The sequence below is a fragment of the Oryctolagus cuniculus genome, chromosome 15 (assembly GCF_051225735.1).
Source record: "Oryctolagus cuniculus isolate XC-2025 breed Fujian yellow rabbit chromosome 15, ASM5122573v1, whole genome shotgun sequence".
In the NCBI taxonomy this organism is placed as follows: Eukaryota; Metazoa; Chordata; class Mammalia; order Lagomorpha; family Leporidae; genus Oryctolagus; species Oryctolagus cuniculus.
Window position 1 is genome coordinate 63,169,205 of NC_142881.1, and position 22,395 is coordinate 63,191,599.

At 58.5% G+C, this 22,395-nt stretch overlaps 1 protein-coding gene across 3 annotated transcripts; it reads right to left on the reverse strand.

The window, feature by feature from the left end:
* Positions 1–602: 602 nt before the first annotated feature.
* On the reverse strand, positions 603–21,397 carry DNAJB12 (DnaJ heat shock protein family (Hsp40) member B12). Of its 3 annotated transcripts, none has more exons than XM_051823791.2 (9): positions 21,119–21,397; positions 10,694–10,874; positions 9,497–9,642; positions 6,811–6,996; positions 6,620–6,699; positions 5,559–5,668; positions 4,172–4,344; positions 3,253–3,386; positions 603–2,364 (listed from the first exon to the last, which is right to left on the reverse strand). In XM_051823791.2, the coding sequence occupies exons 1-8, from the start codon at positions 21,249–21,251 to the stop codon at positions 3,277–3,279; spliced, it is 1,119 nt and encodes a 372-aa protein (XP_051679751.1). In that variant the 5' UTR covers positions 21,252–21,397; the 3' UTR covers positions 603–2,364; positions 3,253–3,276. The 3 variants fall into 3 exon arrangements, with proteins under 3 accessions (XP_051679751.1, XP_008268204.1, XP_051679750.1); XM_008269982.4 differs by having other exon boundaries at positions 3,289–3,386; positions 21,119–21,377; XM_051823790.3 differs by having other exon boundaries at positions 3,247–3,386; positions 21,119–21,375.
* Between the last annotated feature and the right edge of the window lie 998 nt (positions 21,398–22,395).

The window sequence follows — 22,395 nt, forward strand, 5'->3', positions numbered from 1 at the left end:
CTGCGGTGACCCCGGGTGGGGCAGCCAATGAGCTCCCGGGCTGCGGTGGCACCACCGGGGAGTCCGCCTGTCTTTGGCTGGCGCGGTGGCGGGAGGGGCCTCAGCCCGCCAGTCAGGGCTGCCGGGCCCTGTCTCCAGGAGGCCCAGGCAGATCTGCACTCTTCGTCTTTGGGAGCTGACTGGGTTGCCACGTTTTCAACTTTTCCCACCTCCCGGGGAGGAGGCCGGCCTGTGGGGGCGGTGTGGGGACAGCGGCTAGGAAGACAGCACAGCCAACAAATGCTGTGGCCGCCCCTGGACTTGAGCTTTGAGCAGGGTGAGGCAGGAGGGAGTGGGGAGGCTGTGCTCAGGACACCGCAGGCCAGAGGGGCCGAGGGGGAAGGAACAGGAAAGCAGAGGACGGTGGTCTTGGCCCGGGTGCCCACCCAGGACTGCTGTCAGGGGACCCCAGGGCCCTGTGCCCTGGACACAGCCCAGGCCTTCCCCCTTGCCCGGATGCAATCTGCCCTGCCACAGGGAAGTGTCAGCGGCAACAGGTAGTACTTGCGTCTCACCCCCCACCCCCAACGCACCCCTGCTCAATGCTGACCAACCAAGGCCAATCACATAATAAACATATATTTATAGATGTACAATTTCAGAATTCTAATTCAAGAAATACAGCTTGTCAGGGATCCTTTAGGATCTGTGTTCTTATTGCACGTGGCTCAGCCATCTAGGGACGTCTACCAAGACCAGCCGGGCGGCGGGGGCGGTGGGGGCAGAGCACCAGGGCCACCATGGCGGGGCGCTCCGGCCCGCATCCAGTTCTCGCGATCTCCCTGGGCCAGGGTGGCCACTTCATTGCAGGGTGGGGCCTTGTTTAAAAAACAGGTCTGACATTTCCTTATCCAACTTCCTTCCCAGCCAGCATCCCGTTGGTTGGGTACTTTAAGACCAAGAGACGGGAGAAGATGCAGGTGGGCAGCCAGGGCTCCCTCTCTGCGGGCGGCTGGGGGGAGTAAGGCTTTGGAGGGCAGTGCGATGACACAGGGCCGCCGCTGCAGGAGACCTGGGAGATTCCAACCAGCCCAATCGGCCCGGCACACCCCACGGGGATGCAGAACCCCCTCCTTCCCCGGCAGCGAGCACTGTTCCGAGAAAATCTGCGTCTGAAGGTGAGGAGAGAAGACACTCTGGTTCGGGACTCTGCTTTGTGCGCGGTGCAGCAGGCGGCCGGGCAGAGCCCCTTTCTCGGAGGTGGCCGCGCCCGCGGCACCGCCTCTTCTTCAGCAGCTGGGCTGCGGGCCAGGGTCCCGGGTACCACCTGCTGACTCTCGGAGAGGAACCTTTTGAGTCCGTGGTGCCCCACTCTGGAAAACCAGCGGCAATGACGGAGCTGTGCCCCGTGGCACCTCTAAGGCAAAACCTGCTCAGGAACTTAGGGCTGGGGAGATGCTTAAGTAGAACCTGGTCTCCACTCCAGGCCCTGCTGCCCTGGAGGGTGTGGGGGGCTGGCCGGGGGGCTCCCGGGCTCATGGGGTGGCCAGTCTCCTACCAGCAGGCCCTACCTGGGGCCTCCACATGACTCAATACTGACCTGGCTCCTTCCCTAGGGGCACCTGGCCCCCCTCTCCCCACAGCTTAACCGCCAACCTGGTGACCTTTAGAAGTTTTCTACAGATTTAGACTACCATGATTACTGCTGCCATCTAAAACGGGCTGGGGTGGGCGACGCTGAGTGCCCCCCTGGCTTGCCTCGGGCTGGCAGCCAAGGCCAATGCCCAGCTTTGGACGGACCGGGCTGCCTTCCCCACAACCGGCCTCGTCTTTTAAGACCTGGAAGAAATCAGCTAAACAACCTTGCCAAATCCCTGCATAGTTAAAAAGTAGAATATATATATATATCTTCATATATGCCTATTTACATATAAATAGATATATACACATACACACACATCTACAAATTACGCTCTACGGAGAGTGTTCCTTCCTTTTCCTCTGTCTCTCCCCTTGGTCACCACTCTGCCTGGCTTCTCCTGAAAGCTGCCTGGTGGGGGAACGGCCACTGGGTGCCCCCAGCCCTTCCCACAGACATGTGCCAGGAGGGTTCCACTCTCCTTCCGTTGCCATGGTTTCTGTATCCTAGGAGAGAGCAGGTGCAGAGCTTCTGCCAGGCCCGGGAAGCAGGGAGGCAGCCCCGCGGCAGGGCTTTCGTCTGTCCTAAGAGCCGTCCGTGTCGCTGGGTGAGAGAGAGGGCAGCTGTGTGGCGTTGGGCCTCCAATTCCATTTTAATTTTTTTTCTTTGTATGTCTTTCTTTAAATATACAGTCTATCACCTTGGCTCAGTGCGTGTCACCAAAAGTTCTCCAGGGATTTCATCGTCTGGGGAAGAGAGGGGGAACAGTTAGCTCGGCAGCCCCGCTGCTGGCGCCCCAGCTCCGCCACACAAGCAGACCTCCGTGCCCCTGCGGGGTGCTGCACTTCTTTCCGGAAGCTCCAACAAAGGGCCTGCAGGCAGAGTCTGCCAAGGGAGGGGCTGGGCGGGGACCCACACAGCCAGGAGCCTCTCCCTGTGCTGCCCCTCTGGCAGATGCTGGGAACACAGCCCACAGCCCACACACAGGCAGAGGGGGTGCCTGTACCAAGCGGCTGCATCTGAACCTGAACTCGTGACCTTCCGCTGCCGTTCTCAGACCACAGGTGCGATGCCTGGGCGGGCCGGATGCCTGTGGCTTCCAGGCCGCAAGGTGTGGTACACTCAAGAGAGGGCCTTGGGGCCTACCGGGCAGTGACCACGGTGCCCAGGCTTCTCCTCTTCTGGGCTGTCAGGCTGCCCAGGCGTCTAGTTCCGTTTCCTCTTGGTCCACCTGTTCCCACAAGGTCCTGCCTGGGATCAGGTGTGCAGTGCAGGAGGGCTATCTTGGGCCCGGTAATATATGGGGGCCTACATCCCAGCACAGACTATAGGGTGCTGTGATTGGAAAAGGACCTGGGGTTCGCTGCACCCTGCCTGGTTTTGGGGCACCCCACAGCCGTAGAGCCAGAGAGTAGGGGGCGCGTGGGGTGACAGCATCACCAGAGGGTGAAACCAGCAGCAGTTTCCAAGGAGGCCTCAGGGCTGCCGCCTCCGGAGACCGCAGGTTGGACTGGAGGCGGGTCTGTCACGACACCTGGCCTCCTCCCTCCCCTCTCCTTTCCTCCTTTGCCTCATGACCAGAGCCAAAGCTGCAGGAGTTGCAAGGCAGAGGCAGCCCCGGCTCATACTTGGACCTTGGTGGTGTGGCGGGCCCAGGACTATCCATGCACCTCTGACAGCCGGTTACAGCTTGGGGTGGTCATCCTCTGTGCCTTGTGGTACATATTGGTGTCACCGAAGTAGCGGGCCCGGTACAGCAAGCCTTCCTCTGCAAAGCAATGGCAATGGGTCAGAGCCCCCACCCAGCCCCACCCCCATGCCTCCCAGAATCCACAGGAAGCCTGCCTGGGCCTGTGGGAGGAGGAAGGCCGTGAAAGGCCTAGGGGCTTGGGCAGAGCTGGCTTCCCACAGGGAGGACCCTGGAGCAGCAGTCCCAACCTGGGACAGGGCCCTTTGTGCTGCCTGCGGGTGAGGCCGGCACCAGGTAGGGGCAAGGCCTCCTCCTGCCCTGCTCCCAGGGTCCGCCCGAACGCACGCACACACAGGCCGCCCGCTGCAGGGTCCGCCTGGACGCACGCACGCACACACACACACGCACACACACACACACGCAGGCCGCCCGCTGCAGGGTCCGCCCGGATGCACGCGCACACTCAGGCCGCCCCGCTGCAGGGTCTGCCCGGATGCAGGCGCACACTCAGGCTGCCCCGCTGCAGGGTCCGCCCGGACACACGCACACACTCAGGCTGCCCCGCTGCAGGGTCCGCCCGGACGCACGCGCACACTCAGGCCGCCCCGCTGCAGGGTCCGCCCGGATGCAGGCGCACACTCAGGCCGCCCTGCTGCAGGGTCCGCCCGGATGCAGGCGCACACTCAGGCCGCCCTGCTGCAGGGTCCGCCCGGATGCAGGCGCACACTCAGGCCGCCCTGCTGCAGGGTCTGCCCTGACGCACACGCACACTCAGGCCGCCCTGCTGCAGGGTCTGCCCTGACGCACACGCACACTCAGGCCGCCCCGCTGCAGGGTCTGCCCGGACACACGCGCACACTCACTCTGCTGCTTCTCCTTCCAGCAGTTGTTGCGGAGGTTGGCGATGTAGTCGTCTTCCACGTTGCGCTCCACCGTCTTCAGGCTGGAGCCCGTGTACTCCTCGGCAAAGGTGTCGGCCACGTAGTACGGGACGTTCAGGTGGTCAGTGACTCGTTTGTGGATGTGGCCCACCGACCTGGCCGGAAGTACAGTGGGCGTTCAGTGGGCCTGGGCCTTCCCAGGAGTGGGTTCCCTCCTAAACAGGGCAGGCCCTCGCGCACTGCCCAGAACGAGGGCCTGAGGCAAAGGCCAGGGTCGCTCCGGCACAAGGGGCCTGGATGGTGACAAGCACACACCGCTGACACTGGGGGCCGGGGGGAGGCGGGGGGGAGAAGTCCCTTTTGAGGGGTGGCCCTAGTCTCTGGGACTGGGGAAGGAGTGCAGGCGCCAGCCCTGTGTCACTCATTCCCTGGGCCAGTCATCGCTGAGGGCCTGCCCGCCCCCCGGGAACTGACGCCCCGAGCTAAGAGGACAGCCAGGAGCAGTCGCAGCTTCCGGGGCCAAGGACACGGAGGCCACGCTCCACGGGCTCTGCAGCCTGCTGAGCAGCCTCAACACGCAGACAGGAGGCGGCCCCCAAGGACAGCCCCTGCCCGCCCCAGCTGCAGGAAAGGGCTGGCGCTTGGCCACAGGAGGCTGAGCAGAGACTGTGGGTCCAGTGGGCCAGCTCTGCCCCCTGCTGTCTCCGAGCAGGAGTGTGCCAGGCTCCGGGCGGCCTGGGAGGAGCAGAGGGCTTCCTGGACCCTGGACGGGAGGCGAGCACCCACTGCGGACCGCATGCCAGGCTGGCCGAGGCGCTGGAAGTCCGTGAAGGGAGCAGACCCCTCACAGGGCCAAACCTCTGCTGGCCGCGGAGGTCACCTAACCCTGCAACAGCTGCTGCTGGACGCTACTGAGCCAGGCACTCACATGTGTTACTCCTGTTCACAAGCAAGCACATGTGGAATTCCCATTTCACAGATGGGGAGACTGAGGTCATGTAACTTGTCCAAGGTCACACCATCCCAGTGCACAGGCCAGGAGTCCAAGCCGTCTTTGCTCTGACTCTCCAGCCCCTGCTCCGCCCATGGCCCCACCCGGAGATTCCAATCTCAGCAGCTCAAGTGGGACATGAGGTAGCAGTCACGAAGTCCCGGACATCTCTGCAAAGCCTAAGGCCTGCAGCTTCCACTGCACAGTCTGAGGGAATCGGAACCCCGGAAAAGACGGGGAACCTTGGCCCAACAGAGCCGCCGTTTCGGATTCTCAGCCAGCTTTGTGCACTGTGACGGAGAACCTGCCGGGTCAGGGCGGGAAGCCCCTGCCTGCCCGTGGCCGTGGCCCTGGCCTCGCCCCCCTGCAGGTACTCACGGTCTCAGACTTAGACTGTAGGGTGGACTGGAGACCATGAGCTGGCTGAGAGCGGACACGAGGATCAGGATGAGGATGGGCATCAGCTGGACAAACACCCCAAGCCCGCCCTGCAGGGAAGAGCCAATGGTCACCTGGCTGGACCTGTGCGTGTGTGGCATCAGCCACAGATGCTACCAGCTCCTCGAGTGCAACGGGACCCCAAAACAGAGCCGCTCCGCTGCCTGCCAGCGCTCCCAGATAAAACACAGCACAGTCCAGGCAAGTGAGGTCTTCGCGCTGACTTGTGAAAAGACACCAAAAACTCGGCCAGCAGCTGCCGCCGGGACAACGGGAGGCAGGCTGCAGGAAACTGTCACCATACGATCTACTAATTTAAAAATTCACCAACTAAACCTTTAGAAATCAAAACATGCATTCATTCACTGTAGGATGATTTAAAACCTCTTTTGTGTGTTAAGTACGAAAGAAAAATTTCCAACCAAATAAACAATCAACACTGTCAGAGCAACAGAGCCCTCTGCCGCCAGGACTGCAAGCACTGAGCAGCTGCCCGCAGGGCTGTAACCTCGGCGGCTGGCTGCTTGTGGACTCGCGGTGCGGCAATGCCGGACCTACGAGATCTAGCTATCGGTTTTGCATATGCTTTTTTTTTTAAGAGTGTTGAAAGGAAGGAAGAAGAGTCAGCACTATATTGTCACCCTTGACAATTTTCTCATGGACTTTGTGTTGCCGGAAAACGTTACGCAGGCCTTCAGCAGGAGGGACTGCACAAAAGCCATTCACACTGAGCCTGCGCGTAGGTGGAGGAGTTTCTGCAATACAGGCCCCAGCAGCGCCCAGCAAAGCCCCACGCCTGCAGGCAACGTGGAGTGTGGCTCCCTCTGGCGTCGCTCAGCAGAATGGCAGGAGCGGCCAGGATGGCTCCTTGGCCAAGGGTTGTGGTGGCACCGTGGGGCCCAGAATGGACAGCACAGGAGAAAGCGCCCTCCTCCAGGACCCGCACCCTGGGGTGGGCTCGGCGTCCTCCCCCTGCTCTCCCTGGCGCCTTCCTCACTCACGTCACCCTGGTTCTCCCTGCGGTCCTGCCTTTGCTGGTAGGTATAGCGCATGCGGCCGTTGCTGTACACGTGGACGTTACCTGGGGGTCAGAGGAGCTGAGTCAGGAAAGATAAGGAAAGGAGGAGGCTGGCACTGGGTCTCCCACCATCACCCCCAGGGGGATGGGGCCGTAGCCGGGAGGGGAACTCACTGGAAGGGAAGCCACCACCAAAGAACATGTTGAAGAGGTCCTCGGGAGAGATGTCGGCCTCGAAGCCACGGTGGAAGTCTCCGCGCCCAGGGCCGTGCCGGGCCGCCTGGCTCTTGTCGTCGCCGAACTGGTCGTACTGCTTCCTTTTCTCTGGGTTGCTAAGTACCGCATACGCTGTGCCAATGGCTGGAAAGCAGGCGAACGGTCAGGCCCAGGGACGCGGGGGAGGGGTAGCGACAGCCAAGCGCTTGGTGCTGTTGGCTCCGGCTCTGTGAGGGCGGTTTAGGAAGCGGGAGGCTTGAGGGCAGGTGGCAAGCAAGGCTGCTGCAAGTGTGGGAGACTCCCGAGTGACTCTGGGCGCCCAGGCAGCCAAGGGTCCAGGCCGCTCGCCCTCCTCCTGCTGACAACCCTCACGGGCACTGTGCACTGACCCCTAACACAAACCCCATCAACTCTGGACCTGTGAGGAAACTGAGGCACAGAGAAGCCAGGGGCTGCCGAAGCCTCTGCTCTCAGCGGCAGGCCTGGAATCGATGCCGGACATGTCTTGCCTCAAAACTCCTTTTTCTTTTTTAAGAAAGATCTATCTAGGCTGGTGCTGTGGCTCACTTGGTTAATCCTCCACCTGCGGCACATATGGGCGCCGGGTTCTAGTCCCAGTTGCTCCTCTTCCAGTCCAGCTCTCTGCTGTGGCCCAGGAGGGCAGCGGAGGATGGCCCAAGTGCTTGGGCCCTGCACCTGCATGGGAGACCAGGAGGAAGCACCTGGCTCCTGGCTTCAGATCAGTGTAGCTCCAGCCGTGGCGGCCATTTGGGGGGTGAACCAACAGAAGGAAGACCTCTCTCTAACTCTATCTGTCAAATAATAAAAAAAAATCCATCTATCATTTATCTAAAAGAAGGAGTATGTGTATGTGTGTGTGTATGTGTGTGTGTGTGTGTGTGAGAGAGAGAGAGAGAGAGAGGAGAGGGAGGGAGGGGGAGGGACAAAGAGAGACCTTCCATCCACTGGTTCACTTCTCAAATGACCACAATAGGGAGTTCTGGGCCAGTTCAAGGCCTGAACTCCGCCCTGGTCTCCCAGGTGGCTGGCAGGGGCCCAAGCACTGCTTTCCCAGGGCATTAGCATGAAGCCAGCTGGGAAGCAGAGCAGCTAGGACTTGAACCAACATTCTGATACGGGATGCCGGCATCTCACGTGATGGCTTAACCCACTGGGCCACAACGCAGGCCCCTGGTTCCGTTTTCTGACTTTATGAAAATCACCAAACCCCCATCCTCACTCCTCTCCTCTAAGGCACTCAATGGGCTGCGGCGGCCCTTCCTAGAGGCGACATAATCCGCAAGTTGCAGTGTACCAGGGGCCACCCCAATACATGACGTCCTCAGCGTGCGCTGGAAAGCAGCAGGGACACGTAGCTGGGGTGACCCTCCTCCCGCAGGCCTGCTCCCAGCTTCTGTGCCCCGCCTGGCTTTGGGGTAGGAAGCCTGTGCCCCTACAGGCCCCAGCTCTGCGCCCTCCAGGTCTCTGCTCCTTTTCCTCAAGCTGCCCACTGGGAGGAGTGGGCCATGGCAGCATCAGGAATCCCTGAGGGTGAGCAGGGAGAGTCCTGCCTCTCTGTACCTGCGGGGGCAGGCAGCTGGCAGAGGTCAGCGCAAAGAACATCAACCACGGCTGTCCTGCCTCCCGGGCCCACTCCTCTCCCGCAGGGCAGGCCTCTGGCAGACAGCAGCAGGCTGTGGGGGCTGCTCCGCTACAGGCCCCCACCTGGCTATGGCCATGGACCAGCGCTGCACAGCACCCTGCCCAGGCCCACAGGGACCAGCCACTGCGCTGCCTCCCAGGCCAGGTGGACGGGGACCAGCCACTGCGCCGCCTCCCAGGGCAGGTGGGCGGGGACCAGCCACTGCGCCGCCTCCCAGGGCAGGTGGACAGGGACTGCTACTGTGCTGCCTCCCAGGGCAGGTGGACAGGGACCAGCCACTGTGCCGCCTCCCAGGGCAGGTGGACGGGGACTGCTACTGTGCTGCCTCCCAGGGCAGGTGGACGGGGACCAGCCACTGCGCCGCCTCCCAGGGCAGGTGGACGGGGAGGTCGGAGGGACAGAGATGTCTGGGGAATAAGCAAGTGAAGAGCCCAGAAACACAGTGCAGGCACAGAGTCGGTACGGACAGGTGAATGCAGCTGACAATTTCAGCCGGAAGTAACGCACCCATCCCCACACAGAGTCCCTGAGGCTGCTCCCCTGCAGGCTGAGGGATGCGTGTGTGGGGGTGTGGGGATGGGGGGGCACTGATGAGGCCACTGGGCCAGAGGTCCCGCCCTGGGGCTTCTCTGCCCCCAGCACAGTGAGACCGCTGCCTAACGGGAAGCACCCAAGGGCCAGTCAGGAGGTCCACGCCTCCCCTCACCCACCGTGTGATTGGAGAAGGCCCTGGAAGTCTCGGCTCAGCTCCTGTCCTGTGACCCCGGGGAGGCAGGGGCAGTCCATCTGAGCCCGGCTGGATGCTCCACAGCCAGAGGTGGCTGCCAGGACCCACTTCCGGGAAGAGGCTCTTGCACCCCAGGAACCTGGACCTGGGCCCACGTCCTGCCCTCCACTTGCTGGGAAAGCTGTCTGGGGCCCTCGGTCCCTCCAAGGACAGGAGCTGCGAACGCCAAAGCGCAGGATGTGGGGCCAGCTCACCTTTGAAAGCTTCAGTGGCGCCGGGCGCGTGGTTCTTGTCCGGGTGGAATTTGAGGGCCAGCTTGCGGTAGGCCTTCTTCAAGTCCTCGTCGGAGGCGCCTCTACTTACGCCCAGGATCTCGTAGTAATCTTTGCACTGCTTGACCCTGGGAGGGAGAAGAGCACGGATGGGGCACCCTGCATGGGCTCAGAGCTGTGCAGTGAGGCTGGGAGGAACGGGCGGTACAGGGCACAGACAGCCCTGGGCAGGCTGAGGGACCAGCCGGGCATGGCAGAGGGCTCCCCAGGGCAGCTGCCTGACGTAGGGACAAAGGAGCCACAGTGGACTCCAACTGTGGGCACAGCCCACTGGCAACACCAAGAGCATGTTCAGCACTTAAGAAGGGCAGCTGCTATCGCGCTTCTTTTGCTGACAGCTCGCTCACTGGTGGTGGCCTCGGGCCTGCCCTTCTGTGGACTACCACCCAAGGCAAGTGTGTCCCCAGCTCAACCAGGCGTTGTCTCCCCCGGCAACGGGCGTCCTGAGTGGGGAACAGAAATGGAAGTGGTCTCTTGGTGCCCATCAGACCCCTGGGGCTCTCCCACCATTTCCGACCTTTTGGATCCCTGCAGATAGCCTGCTGCTCCAAAGTCAGCTTCTACTGGCTACTACTGATGGACTGGGCTGGTCAAAACCCTGCCTGTCACAGACGCTTAAGCCCAGTTTATGCTTCTATAGGTGCCTGGACACACACGGGCAAACCCCCGTCTGGAAGCCTGCAGCGTCTCCACGGGCAGCCAGCAGGTGAGCACAGCCCGGAGGGATTCCGCAGACCGCAGAGCGAGGACAGCAGCGGGCGCCGGCCCCGGGAACCCTGGTGGCCACTCTGCAGGGCCCGCCACAGCCCTGGAGGGCACTCTGCTTCCAGGCTCCACTGCTCTGAAAAGGTCTTTGTCGGAGGCGGGGATGTGGGTTGGGGAGAATCTGGGCGGGGACACCAAGTCCCATCTCTGACAAATGGAGCCGTGTCAGAGGCCCCGGGCCCACGCAGCCAGGGCAGGGGCCAGTGGCAGGGGCCTATGCTGCGGCTGTGCAGGTGGGAGGACCCGTGGAGTCCTGGTTCCCACACTATGCAGGGCCTGTGGAAGTACGCAGGGGTCCCCTGGTGAGTCTCCTCCGTCCCCCAGCCCATCCCAGGGCCCACCGGACCATGCTACCTCTTCACAGCGGCTACTTGTTCTGCAGTGTAGCCCTTGGTGCTCTCTCCTCCTCCGGCTTCTCCGTTGGCGGAGGGGCCCTCGGGCCCCGCTGCTTTCCTGTGGGTGGCATGGGGCGCGTCTGTGGAGTGGGGCTGGCTCCCGGGAGACTGTGACTTCTGGTTGAGGGACTCGATTAGGGCTGTGTAGGACAAGGACAGCATTGAGGGCTCCTGCTCCAGCACGGCTGTGTGACTCGGCCAAGGGACTGTGTGGCCCAGGAGAGGCCGGGCCCCCGCATCCCTGCCCAGCAATGCCACTCGCTCCTCCCTGCTGTGGGCCTGTGCGTGCCAGTGGAGTAAAGTCACCTGCTCTCTGAGGCGTCACAGTCCTCAGGAGGAGGCAGGCTGTAGGCCATGTCTGTTTTCTGCACGCACGGCATTACTAATGAAAGTTAACACTAAATTCACGGATAAATCTATATTTCTACTTTATTTTCCTGAGAGTATATTTAAACAAGTATATTCATCTCCTCTTTACTTACTGATCCAGCTTCTTGCTAATACATCTGGGAATGCAGTGGAAGACGGCCCAGGTGCTGGGGCCCCTGCCACCCATATGGAAGACTAAGATGGAGCTCCTGGCTCCAGCCTGGTGCAGTCCCGGCCGTTGTGGCCATTTGGGGAGTGAACCAGCAGATGGGAGATCCCTCTCTCTCTCTTTTTTTTTTGTCTTTTTGAAAATTATATATATTTTTAGAAAGCTTTTATTTAATAAACATAAATTTCATAGGTACAGCTTTAGGACTATAACAGTTCTTCCTCCCATACCCGCCATCCCACCCCTACTCCCATCCCATTCTTCATTAAGATTCATTTTTAATTAACTTTATATACACAAGACCAACTCTGCCCTAAGGAAAGATTCTGAGTCTGCTGTGTGGCCTGCTTCCCATGTTGGAGATCTCTTTCTGTCCCTCCCTCTCCCTCTGACACTCTGCCTTTCACATACATAAACACTTTAGAGTTCACTGAATTCTACTTTATTTCCTTCGATGTATTTGCTTTTAATTCAGGTTTTCTACTGAACTCATTCAAATTTGCACACTTCTTTTTGCATTATCCCACATTAAAAAAAAAAAAAGATTTAGTTATGGGGCCAGCGCTGTGGCACAGCGGGCTAACACCCTGGCCTGCAGTGCCAGCATCCCATATGGGCACCAGTTCAAGTCTCGGCTGCTCCACTTCCTATCCAGCTCTCTGCTATGGCCTGGGAAAACAGTTGAAGATGGCCCATCCTGCATGGGAGACACAGAGGAGATTCCTGGCTCCTGGCTTTGGATCAGCACAGCTCTGGCCATTGCAGCCAACTGGGGAGTGAGCCATTGGGTGGAAGACCTCTCTTTCTCTCTCCCTCTGCCTCTCCTCTCTCTGTGTAACTCTGACTTTCAAATAATAAAATCTAAAAAAAAAAAAAAAAAAAAAAAAGAAAAGGATTTATTTATTTATTTATTTGACAGAGTTACAGAGGGAGAATGTGAGGTCTTCCATCCACTGGTTCACTCCCTAAATGACCACAACGGCTGGAGCTGGGTTGATCTGAAGCCAGAAGCCAGGAGCTTCCTCTATGTCTTCCATGCAGGTGCAGGGGTTCAAGGACTTGGGCCATCTTCTACTGCTTTCCCAGGCACAATAGCAGGGAACTGGACACGAAGTGGAACAGCCAGGACTCAAACCAGTGCCAACATGGGATACCGGCACTGCAGATGGCAGCTTTACCTGCTATGCCACAGTGCTGGTCCTACCCCACATTTTGAATATTCAAAATATTCAGTTAATTGCACTATCTGCTATTATTTCCTGTTTGTATCTTTTTTTTTTTTAAATTTATTTGACAGGTAGATTTATAGAGAATGAGAGAGAAAGAGAGAAAGCTCTTCCTTCTGTTGGTTTATTCCCAAATGACCGCTACAGTTGGCACTGTGCCGATCTGAAGCCAGGAGCCAGGTGCTTCTTCCTGGTCTCCCATGCGGGTGCAGGGCCCAAGCACTTGGGCCATCCTCTGCTGCTTTCTCAGGCCACAGCAGAGAGCTAGACTGGAAGAGAAGCAACCGGGACTAGAACCTGGCGCCCATATGGGATGCCGGCGCCTCAGGCAGAGGATTAACCAAGTGAACCACGGCGCTGGCCTGTATCTTTGCTTTTTTAAAACACTTTCACAGTAAATCTGCATTAGTATAAAGACTAATATCATATCAGCAGTAAGTTAGTACTAATTTTAATGTTTTCTATTTTTAAAATATTATTTATTTTCATTTTACTTGAAAAGCAGAGAGGCAGAGAGTCAGAGACAGAGAGATTTTTCTATCCAGTTTCACTCCCCAAAAGCCTGCAACAGCCCAAGGAGGCCAGGTCACAGCCTGGAGTCAGTGTGGAATTCTGTCTGGGTCTCCCGCATGGGTGGCTGGGATGCAAGTACTGCAGCCATCACGGCCGCCTCCCAGGGTGCACACTGGCAGGAAGCTGGAGCCGGAAGCAGAGCCAGGACTGGCACCCAGGCACTCCAATCTGGAATGTGGGGGTTCCAAGGCACAACTTTTTTACTGCACCAAACCGCTGTGCCAGTGTTTCCTAAGTTTATTCTAAAAAAAGTTCTTGTTTTTACTTACTTATTTGAAAGGCAGAGAGACAGAGAGAGGGAAAGAAAGAGAGAGAGAGAGAGAGAGAGAGAGAGACATACAGACAGAACTTTGATCTGTTGATTCACTTCCTAAATGCCTACAGCAACAGCTGGGCCAGGCAAAAGTGAAGAGCTAGGAACTCAACCTGGGTTTCCCTCAAGGGGACAGAGACCAAGCACATGTGTGGTGGAATGAGAAGGCCATGCCAAAATGGCCGCTGGCAAGCGAGCATCAGTTACTCAGGAATGGCTTTGGAAAGCCCCTGGCCACAGAGCCTGCCTGGCAACAGGCTGTGATTGGATGGCTTCAGAAACTGCCTAGCAACAGGCTGTGATTGGTTAGGGTATAAACAGCCCCTTGACCAGATTGGCTGCCTTGGCTATATAAGCTGCTGTACTAACTGAAATAAATGAGTCTGCAGGCTGCTTGCCTCTGGCCCGCTTTCACCTGACTCCCGGGGTCTGTGTGGTGACTCCACACCTCTTGCCCCCACCACACTTCTCCTCTCAGAACGAATCCACAGCAATATCTGGCACCAACGTGACTGAGAGACAGCATGTCAGACTTGGTGAGGTCTCCCCTTGATTTCGGCAAGTAGGCCACTAGGTGTTTTGTGTGCTGTTTGGTTCTGTGAGGGTGAACACAGAACCCCTCCTACGCCCCTTTCCTTGTCCTTGGTCAAAGTGACCCCAGGTTAGGCACACACCATCCAGAATTGTAACGCCACTTCTTGGCTCCTCCTTTTTGGTTCGCCCAGCGAATTCACATAAGGGACTCATCATCCCAGAATTCAGAACCAAGTCATCTTCCCTTACTCGAGAGAGGTGACGCTCCGGAGACACCGTGTGGGCATACTGCCTTGACCTAACGAATCATGGAAGTCCCCCACTAAGCACAGGACATACGTACGAACTGATAGACCACTGTATGTTCATCTAACGTAGGGAACCCCTTGCAGAATGCCATCAGCCACTGAGGTGCTAGGAATTTGTTTTGTTACAGCAGCAGTGCTGTGGCTGTCTTTCCTTTGGCTAGAAAGCGGCTCAAACATGGGAAAGATACCCCCCTCTTGGAAACCCACACAGATTACCAAACATAATGAATCTGTGAGTGATAAGAGACTGTCATTCCAGGCCTCTGCCTCACAGGCAATAGTTGATGACTTAGGGAGAGAGAACTTGGAAAGTGAAAATGACAATGTAGCAAACGACGCAGCAATGCCTAGTCAGCCACCCCCCAAATATCCGTGGCATGAACTTAGATGGCAATAACCCATGCGAGGTCATCCCATCCACACCCAGTGAGGATCCCCACGTTTGTGGCAGTCCCCAGGCACCCCAGGCTCTCAGGGCAGCCACTAGACCCCATCCTACCCGCACATTTGCCATTAATGTCGGAGTGGACACAGTGCATCAGCATGAGGTCAGTTATCCAAATCCAAGTCCTTGGTGCCTGCTGACTCAGTGAGGACGGCCCAAATCTCTGGCAGAAGTCCCCTCTGCTCATATATTCCAGGCACAAAATCAGTTCTGAGGATCTCCCCTCCCCCGTCATGCCTGGTGCGGTAAGGAGCCCCAGTCCACCTGGACCTCTGCCGTGTCACGTCTCATGTGTGCGTGTGTGCTATCTCACGTCACAGCAGCACTGCCTGGACTGCTCCCAGCATCCTTCCAACACGCTACCTGCCTGCTGCACTCACGGCGCTGTGCTGGGACTCAGAACCACTACTGCAACACACGTGGCTCTCGCCCACGGGGCCGGGAGCAGGGCTCACAGGGAACAGAGCTCTGACCCGAGCCGCTGCAGCTCCACGGCAGCAAGCTTGGCGAGTCTGCAGCTGGGAAGTCGAAGCGCAGGAGCTGATAGCAGAGCCCACCCCGGGACAGAGGGGCAGTCCCGACGATCGGTCTATTACGGAGCACCCAATGCGCGTGCGCCAGGCACCATCACATGTTCTTCGTGCATCAGTTTGAGCTTGTCACAACGGCCCAGAAGGCAGGCCTTACTAACTACCCACATCACTGCCCACAGTGGCACAGCTGCTCAGGCAGCCCGAGGGACATGCGAACCCCAGGAGGACCAGCCCTTATCTGTGCTGCTATTCCAGATCACACATGTCTGGGTGGGGGGAGGGGCTGCCAGCAAAGTCACTCCAAGTATAGAAGGGATGTTAGATTCAGACAGCCCCAGGTTCAAATTTCAGCTCTGCCACTAACTAGCTGGCTTATGAAATGTACCTGAAGCTCAGCTTCCTCACAACGGTGGTATAAGGATGGCCCAGAGAAGGACCGGAGGGAAAATTCAACATGAGGGGCTGGCACTGTGCTGCAGCGGGCTAAGGCCCTGCTTGGGACAGCCACATCCATGTTGGAGGTGGGTCATCCTGACCATGGTTACTCTGCACTTCTGATCCAGCTTCCTGCTAACGGGCCTACGATGCAGCTGATGGCCCAAGTGCTTAGGGCCCTGCCACTCAGTGGGAGACCTGGATGGAGCTCCTGGCTTAAGCTGGGACTAGTCAGGCTTCTGTGGGCATTGGGGAGTGAACCCATACATGGAGGTTCTCTCTCCTTTTTCTGTCACTCTGTCAAATAAATAAATCCTTACAAAAGAAAAAAAAAGTTCAAAACAAGCAGCTGCTAGGACCTGGGCAGATGACATGAGCGGCCATGGGAGCAGACTTGCCAGGGAGGTGGCGGAACCCCAGTGGGGGTGGGGGGCAGGCTGGAAGGAGCTCCAAGGCTTAGGAAGGCCAAGTCTCGGCACTCAGCCGGCTCTGGACCAGATCTCAGCAGGCCCAATGCCAAGTCCAGGCAGGCACCAAGAGGACTGGCAAGGGAAGAAAGCAACGGACGAAGGGACGCTGGTTGAGGTGGGAAGGAGCAGAGCTGCTTTTTCCGGGGGCTCTTACGGAAGTTGTTGGGGTGGGCACTGGGCCCAGCAGCAGAGATCAGGGTCCCACCCTGAATGTCTGAGTTCCATTCCTGGCTCAGGCTCCTGACTCCAGCTTCCTGCTAACGCAGACCCTGGGAGGCTGCGGTCATGGCGTAAGTCACTGGGTTCCTGCCACCCACATGGGAGACCTGGTTTGAGTTCCTGGTTTTGGCTTCAGCCCAGCCCTAGGCACTGCGGGCATTTGGGGAGCAAGCCAGCAGACTGGATCTCTGTCTCTCAAATGAAGAAATAAAAATGAACGAAGTTGTTTCTTCCAGTTTCTCTGGCAGTTCAGTGGTCTAGACTGAGCCTGACGTATCTTAAGGTCAACGTTAGCAGTCATCCAATCACCACAGACACACAGAAGCATCAGCCAGGAAACGGATGGGCTCTCCTCAGTACCTCTCAGGGAAGATTCTGGAAGTTGTTCAGGGCAGTGACATGGGGTCAGCCACTCGAATCTGGCCACACCGATGGAAGAGAGCCCTACGGGGAATGGATGTGCTCTGGGTCACACTGCAGTTCCCCGCTCGAGTAGGAAGTTCGTCTCCTGGCTGCTGGCGAGCAGGTGCTTCTCACGGCCTGGGCGACCCCCACGCCAGGCCCGTGGGATGTCTGCTTCATCCCGATTCCGCTACCTCCCCAGTGACAGTGGCCGACAGGACATGCCACAGTTAGGAGACGTAACAGCTTCATGCTAAGCCCGCTCTGATTCTTCCTAGAAAACCAAGGGGAGAAGACAAAGGTGGAGCTGGGAAGGCGGCAGAGGAGGTGGAGGCCGCGGCCAGCAGGGGCTGCCCCTCGCAAGCATAGACAGTCAGGCTGCCTGGCTGTTTCAAACTTGCTCTGCCACTGCCAGCAGGGGCATCCTAGTTTCTCCGTGCAGAACTGTCTCCCTGCGGTGGGCACCTGACCTAGTGGCTGAGGCATCGTGTCCCACCTCGGAGTGCCTGCGTCGGACACTTGTCCCCAGCTCTTGATTCCAACTTCCTGGCAATGCAGACCCTGGGAGGCTGTGATGACTGGGTCACTACCACGCACGTGGGAGCCTGGACGGAGGTCCCGGCTCCTGGCTCTGGCTCTGAACCAGACACAGATCCAGCTGTTCAGGCATTTAGGGAGAGAACCAACAGATGGGCTTTCTCTCTCTACTTTTCAAATAGGTAAAAATAATTTTTTTTAAAAGTACCTCCCTCATGAGGGTTGAGAGTGAGTGCACTCAGCACAATGCCCAGCGACCACCACTGTGCAGTATGTGTGACTGCTGCTTCTGTCCTTAGGCAAGCAGGGGTTTCAGGATCTCAGAGGTCGGAGTGGGGAGGGAGCCTGTCCCGATGGCGTGGACACCGGTCAGTCCTTTGCTAATCAGCTGTGTGCCCCTGCCAAGCTAGCTCATCCATCACGGGGCTGCTCCCAGGTGGCACGAGACTCAGTAACAAAGAGAAAGGGGCGGGGGGTGCAGCATGGGGCTCGCGGCGGCCGAGACTGAGCGGCCATCCCTACGCTGGGCCTCGCCAGCACTAGTGGCTCCCTCTCTGACGCCGACCCTGCCCTCTCTGTGGGCTGCTCATGCAGCCTGGCCTTCTTGACTTAGCCCGGGGCCCAGAGCCAGGCCCAGACCTCAGGCAGCCTTGGGGCCCGCGCTGGCCAACCTTCTTTGCATGCTGGGGAAACTGAGGCCTACAGATGTTTTCATGAGCTCCTTAGAAAATCTGGTACCTTCCACCATTGCTGCTAAGCCCCCAGAAAACCCAATGGCTCTCAGGCAGCCAGGTGCTAGACAGAAACTCCCAGGAAGGGACTAACCAGGTCCATCACCCCTGCTCTGCGACCTCCCAGTTGAGAGTTCAGCTACTGCTCGACGGTGCAACCATCCAGCCCCCAGGGCTTCCCTGGCCACCTCCCATGGCATCAGCTTCAGGTCACGTGGAGAAGGCCAAGTCCTTCCAGGTGGCTCTGAGCCTCCCTCTCCAGCCCCTCCCTCCACGCGAGCTTCTACCTCTCCAATGCCGCGCTCCACAACTGCTCCTGATCCTTCTCTGACTTCTCAGCTTGGCCTTCTCCCAGGTGGCCTCCGCAGCATCGGACAGCGCCGCTGCTCACCGCCTCCTTGATCCGCCTCTCCATGGCGACCCGGCCGCTGCCACCTCCTGGGACCTCTTCCTGCTGCTGCTCTGTCTCGCTCTGCCTCTGCCCACAATGACCTGCAGCAGCCTTCTCTCCTTGTCCCACCCGTCCCCACAGTGACCCTCGCCACACACAGCTCTGATACGCTCCGTCACGCAGACGCTATCAGACTTCCACGTGGAGCCTGAGGTCTCTCCTGAGTCCCACACTGACAACCCCTCTGGAACATCCCACTAGCACCCCCTTCCCCACCCATCTTCCCCTCCCAGCCCCCCCCCCCTTTTTAAAGATTTACTTATTTATTTGGAAGACAGTTACAGAGAGGCAGAGGCAGAGAAAGAGAGAGAGAGGTCTTCCATCCGCTGGTTCAGAGCTGCGCCAATCTGAAGCCAGGAGCCAGGGGCTTCTTCGGGTTCTCCCACGCAGGTGCAGGGGCCCAAGGACTTGGGCCATCCTCCACTGCTTTCCCAGGCCATAGCAGAGAGCTGGATCGGAAGTGGAGCAGCTGGGACTCGAACCGGCGTGCATATGGGATGCACGGCAGGTGGTGGCTTTACCCGCTTCAGCACAGTGCCGGCTCCCTGTCCTCCATGTCTTTTCCCACTGTTTCATTCTCTAAGCCTCAAATTCCCCTAAAAGCACACCTGAAATGCGGTCTCCCATCTTACTCTCCACGGCCTTCCCTCTGGTGGAGTAACGTTATGTTTACGCCCTTGCAATAGCACCGACTGCACAGCTCACAGCTTCGTGTTCAAACGTGCTTGTCCCCTACACTTGCCCCACCCACCGTGCACCCATGGATGGTGCGGACTGGATTTCTGCTCAGTTACAGTCAGGACCTTTTGCTCTGTAGTTTCCCCACATAACTCTGTCTCCTTCACTAGGCCGTAAGCTCTCCGAAGCAAGGGCTCACATCTCACCAGCGCCACCACACCACTTAGCACGACGCACCGAACTTTGCAAACAAACAACACAGCAAGCAGATCTCCCACAGAAGTCTGCTGCCTTGAATGAGTATCAGAAATGAGCCCAAGCCCAAAGCACCCAGTGTAGACAACCATCTAAGACTTCTTAGCCAAGATTTCCCTGTCCCTGGTCTAGGCTAACCCCAGGTCCTTGTCAACTCAGCGCAGGGCTAGTGAGGGCACAAGGCGATGCATGAGGCACATGCTCTAGGCAGAAGAGTGAAAACACACACACAGCCGGCGACTCTCCTGCCTGAGCTGCAGGGAGGACACCCCCCAGCCCCTGAACGGGCACAGGAGGTGGACAGCATGACCCCCACCACACACACACACACACACACACCAGACCTGTGGCTGCTCCTTTCCTGCCTCCTCCTGAGCCCCAGCAAGCAGGGTGAGAACACCGACAGCCAACAGCCAACAGCCGGAGGTCCAGAGCCCCAGGACGCCCCACTTAGACCACGTGGCTTACTGTGTGGAGAAGCTCCACGAGCAGGTTACCCAGGAGGCCTGGCAAACACACCCTGAACTCTCTCCAAGAGAGAGGCAAACAGGCCAAAGATCAACCTGCAGAGTCAGGCGGGAGGGAGGCTCAGGCGCTCCAGCCGCCTCTGCTGCCAGCCTTCTCCAGGCGCCATTGCATAACCCGGGCAGGCTCAGCAGGCTGCCGGCAGCTCTTCAGTTTCACAGCCCTCCTTCAGCGACCCCTCGCCAGTCCCAGAACTCCCCAGCGCCCAGCTGTGGAATCCTGGGCAAGTCTCTCTGGGACGGCCTCTCATCCACGGAGTGACGACGCTGCTCCTTGCTCTGTCTCCCCAACTCTCTAAACTAAAAGGCCCTGTGGGCACGGCTGGGACCCGCAGAACCCGTGCCAGCCTCCCATCCTGCTGATGAGCAAGGCCAGCTCAGGAGGGTCCGCGGGTGGCGGTCAGGCCGAGCGAGCCCGGCGTTCCCAGGGCCTGCTGTGAGCCAGGCCAGCGCCGGCACGTTTGTTTGAAGGGGTTCTGGGTGAAGTGAGGGGATGAGGGGAGACAAGCTCGCTACTCCGCGCACGGCTTGGGAGTTTTCAGTCCAGGGTCGCGCAGCAGCCGCCCCTAGGGCCCACCCCACCCAGGGCCCTCAGCCCCGAAGTCCATCCTAGGGCGCGAGGGGCCAGGACTCAGGACGGCCGTCCCGGCGGTGGCGTGGAGGGGGCAAACACGCAGGCTCCTGATTCGGGAGGCTGGTCCCTGGCCCTGCCCAACAGACGTGCGGGGGAGCGAAGACATGGAGGCACCTCTCCAGGGCGCCCGAGAGGCGAAAATCTTTCTCTCGAGAGCCCTTTCTCTCCCTCAGAGAAGTTATGTTTATTTCCCTAACTGTAATATTTCCCAGGCCGGCAACTGGCCCTGGGCCACCCAAAGGACCCTTGGGAGAAGTAGTTCGAGTTTGCTCCCCGGTAAGCTCCAAGAGCCCCGTCCGCCAGCGCATCGCATCCTCCAGAGTGTCAGATCCCACAGCGGTCTGCAAGCACCCCGAAAGCCGACGTCCCCGACACCCCGATCTTCAGGCGTCCAGCATCCCAAGCAAGCGAGGGAGGGAAAGACTACACCTCCCAGCAGCCACCGCGCGACGCAGTGCGCAGGCGTAGCCGCGCCTCACCACCCCTCCCCCTCCCCCAACTGCTCCCGTCGGTCCGTTCCCGTATTCCCCCCTTCAGTTCCAATTTCGTCCCTCCGTCTCTCGGCACCTGACACTCACCGCGAACTCGCGGCGTCGGGTACAGCCGCTGTGCCTTCTCCAGGAAGCGGAGGGCCCGGTCGGGCTGGTTGCTCTGGATGGCCTTGAGGGCGATGCTAATACAACGCTCGGCTTCATCCTTGTTGGATTCCATGGCGGAACCAGAGCGCGGAACCAGGGAGGGGGAGGCCGGGCGAGCGAAAGGCTGCGCCAGCCGCCGGCGCGTCGCGGGGCAGGCCGGCGCACAATGATGACATGGCCCTCCGCCCCTCCTTCCCGAGATCTGAGCGAGAGCCGAGCTAGGGCGGAAGCACTACCGTATGTCTTCGAAGAGAGGGACGTTCGGCGTAGGAATTTGTAATAGTGCGTGCCCACATACCTAGGGCTCGAGGTACCACTTCCTTAGAGTTGAGGATGGTTGCAGGTTCCTGGCGGTCATGTCTGTGTTTGAGACGAAGGCATTTATTTTTTCATTGAGCATGTATTTGACGAGTAGTCACTATTTCTGACATAGTTGTAGGATGCCTTCATGCCCCTTACATTCCAGTGTGTGTAGGGCGTGCAGAGACATCCAGTAAGCAGGTATGTTCACACAGTGATGAACGCAGTGAGGACGAATACAGGGGAGGCTGGGGTACTGCTGAGAGCTGTCTTTATCATTAAGAGAAATCACTCAGAGCTTATCTTTTTTTTTTTAAAGATTTATTTATTTATTTGGAAGTCAGAGTTACAGAGAAGCAGAGGCAGAGTTGCAGAGAGAGAGGTCTTCCATCAGTTGGTTCACTCCCCAAATGGTCGCAAAGGCTGGAGCTGGGCTGATCCGAAGCCAGGAGCCAGGAGCTTCCTCCGGGTCTCCCACGCGGGTGCAGGGGCCCAAGGACTTGGGCCATCTTCTACTGCTTTCCCAGGCCATAGCAGAGAGCTGGATCGGAAGTGGAGCAGCTGGGTCTTGAACCAGCACCCATATGGGATGCCAGCACTGCAGGTGGCGGCTTTACCTGCTCCACCATAGCGCTGGCCCCAGCTTATCATCTTTTTTTTTTTTTTTTTTTTTTTTTTTTTTTTTTTTTTGACAGGCAGAGTGGACAGTGAGAGAGAGAGAGACAGAGAGAAAGGTCTTCCTTTTTCCATTGGTTCACCCTCCAAGTGGTTGTAACGGCCAGCGCACTGCGCCGATCCGAAGGCAGGAGCCAGGTGCTTCCTCCTGGTCTCCCATGTGCAGGGCCCAAGGACCTGGGCCATTTTCCACTGCACTCCCGGGCCACAGCAGAGAGCTGGACTGGAAGAGAAGCAACCGG

Excerpts from the sequence above, each read along its gene's own strand:
- DNAJB12 (XM_008269982.4), bottom strand. The coding sequence starts at position 21,251 with ATGGAATCCAACAAGGATGAAGCCGAGCGTTGTATTAGCATCGCCCTC. Across the intron at positions 9,643-10,693 it reads CAAGTAGCCGCTGTGAAGAG|GGTCAAGCAGTGCAAAGATT; the intron begins GTAGCATGGTCC and ends TCTCCCTCCCAG. Across the intron at positions 5,669-6,619 it reads GCAGGGAGAACCAGGGTGAC|GGCGGGCTTGGGGTGTTTGT; the intron begins GTGAGTGAGGAA and ends TCTTCCCTGCAG.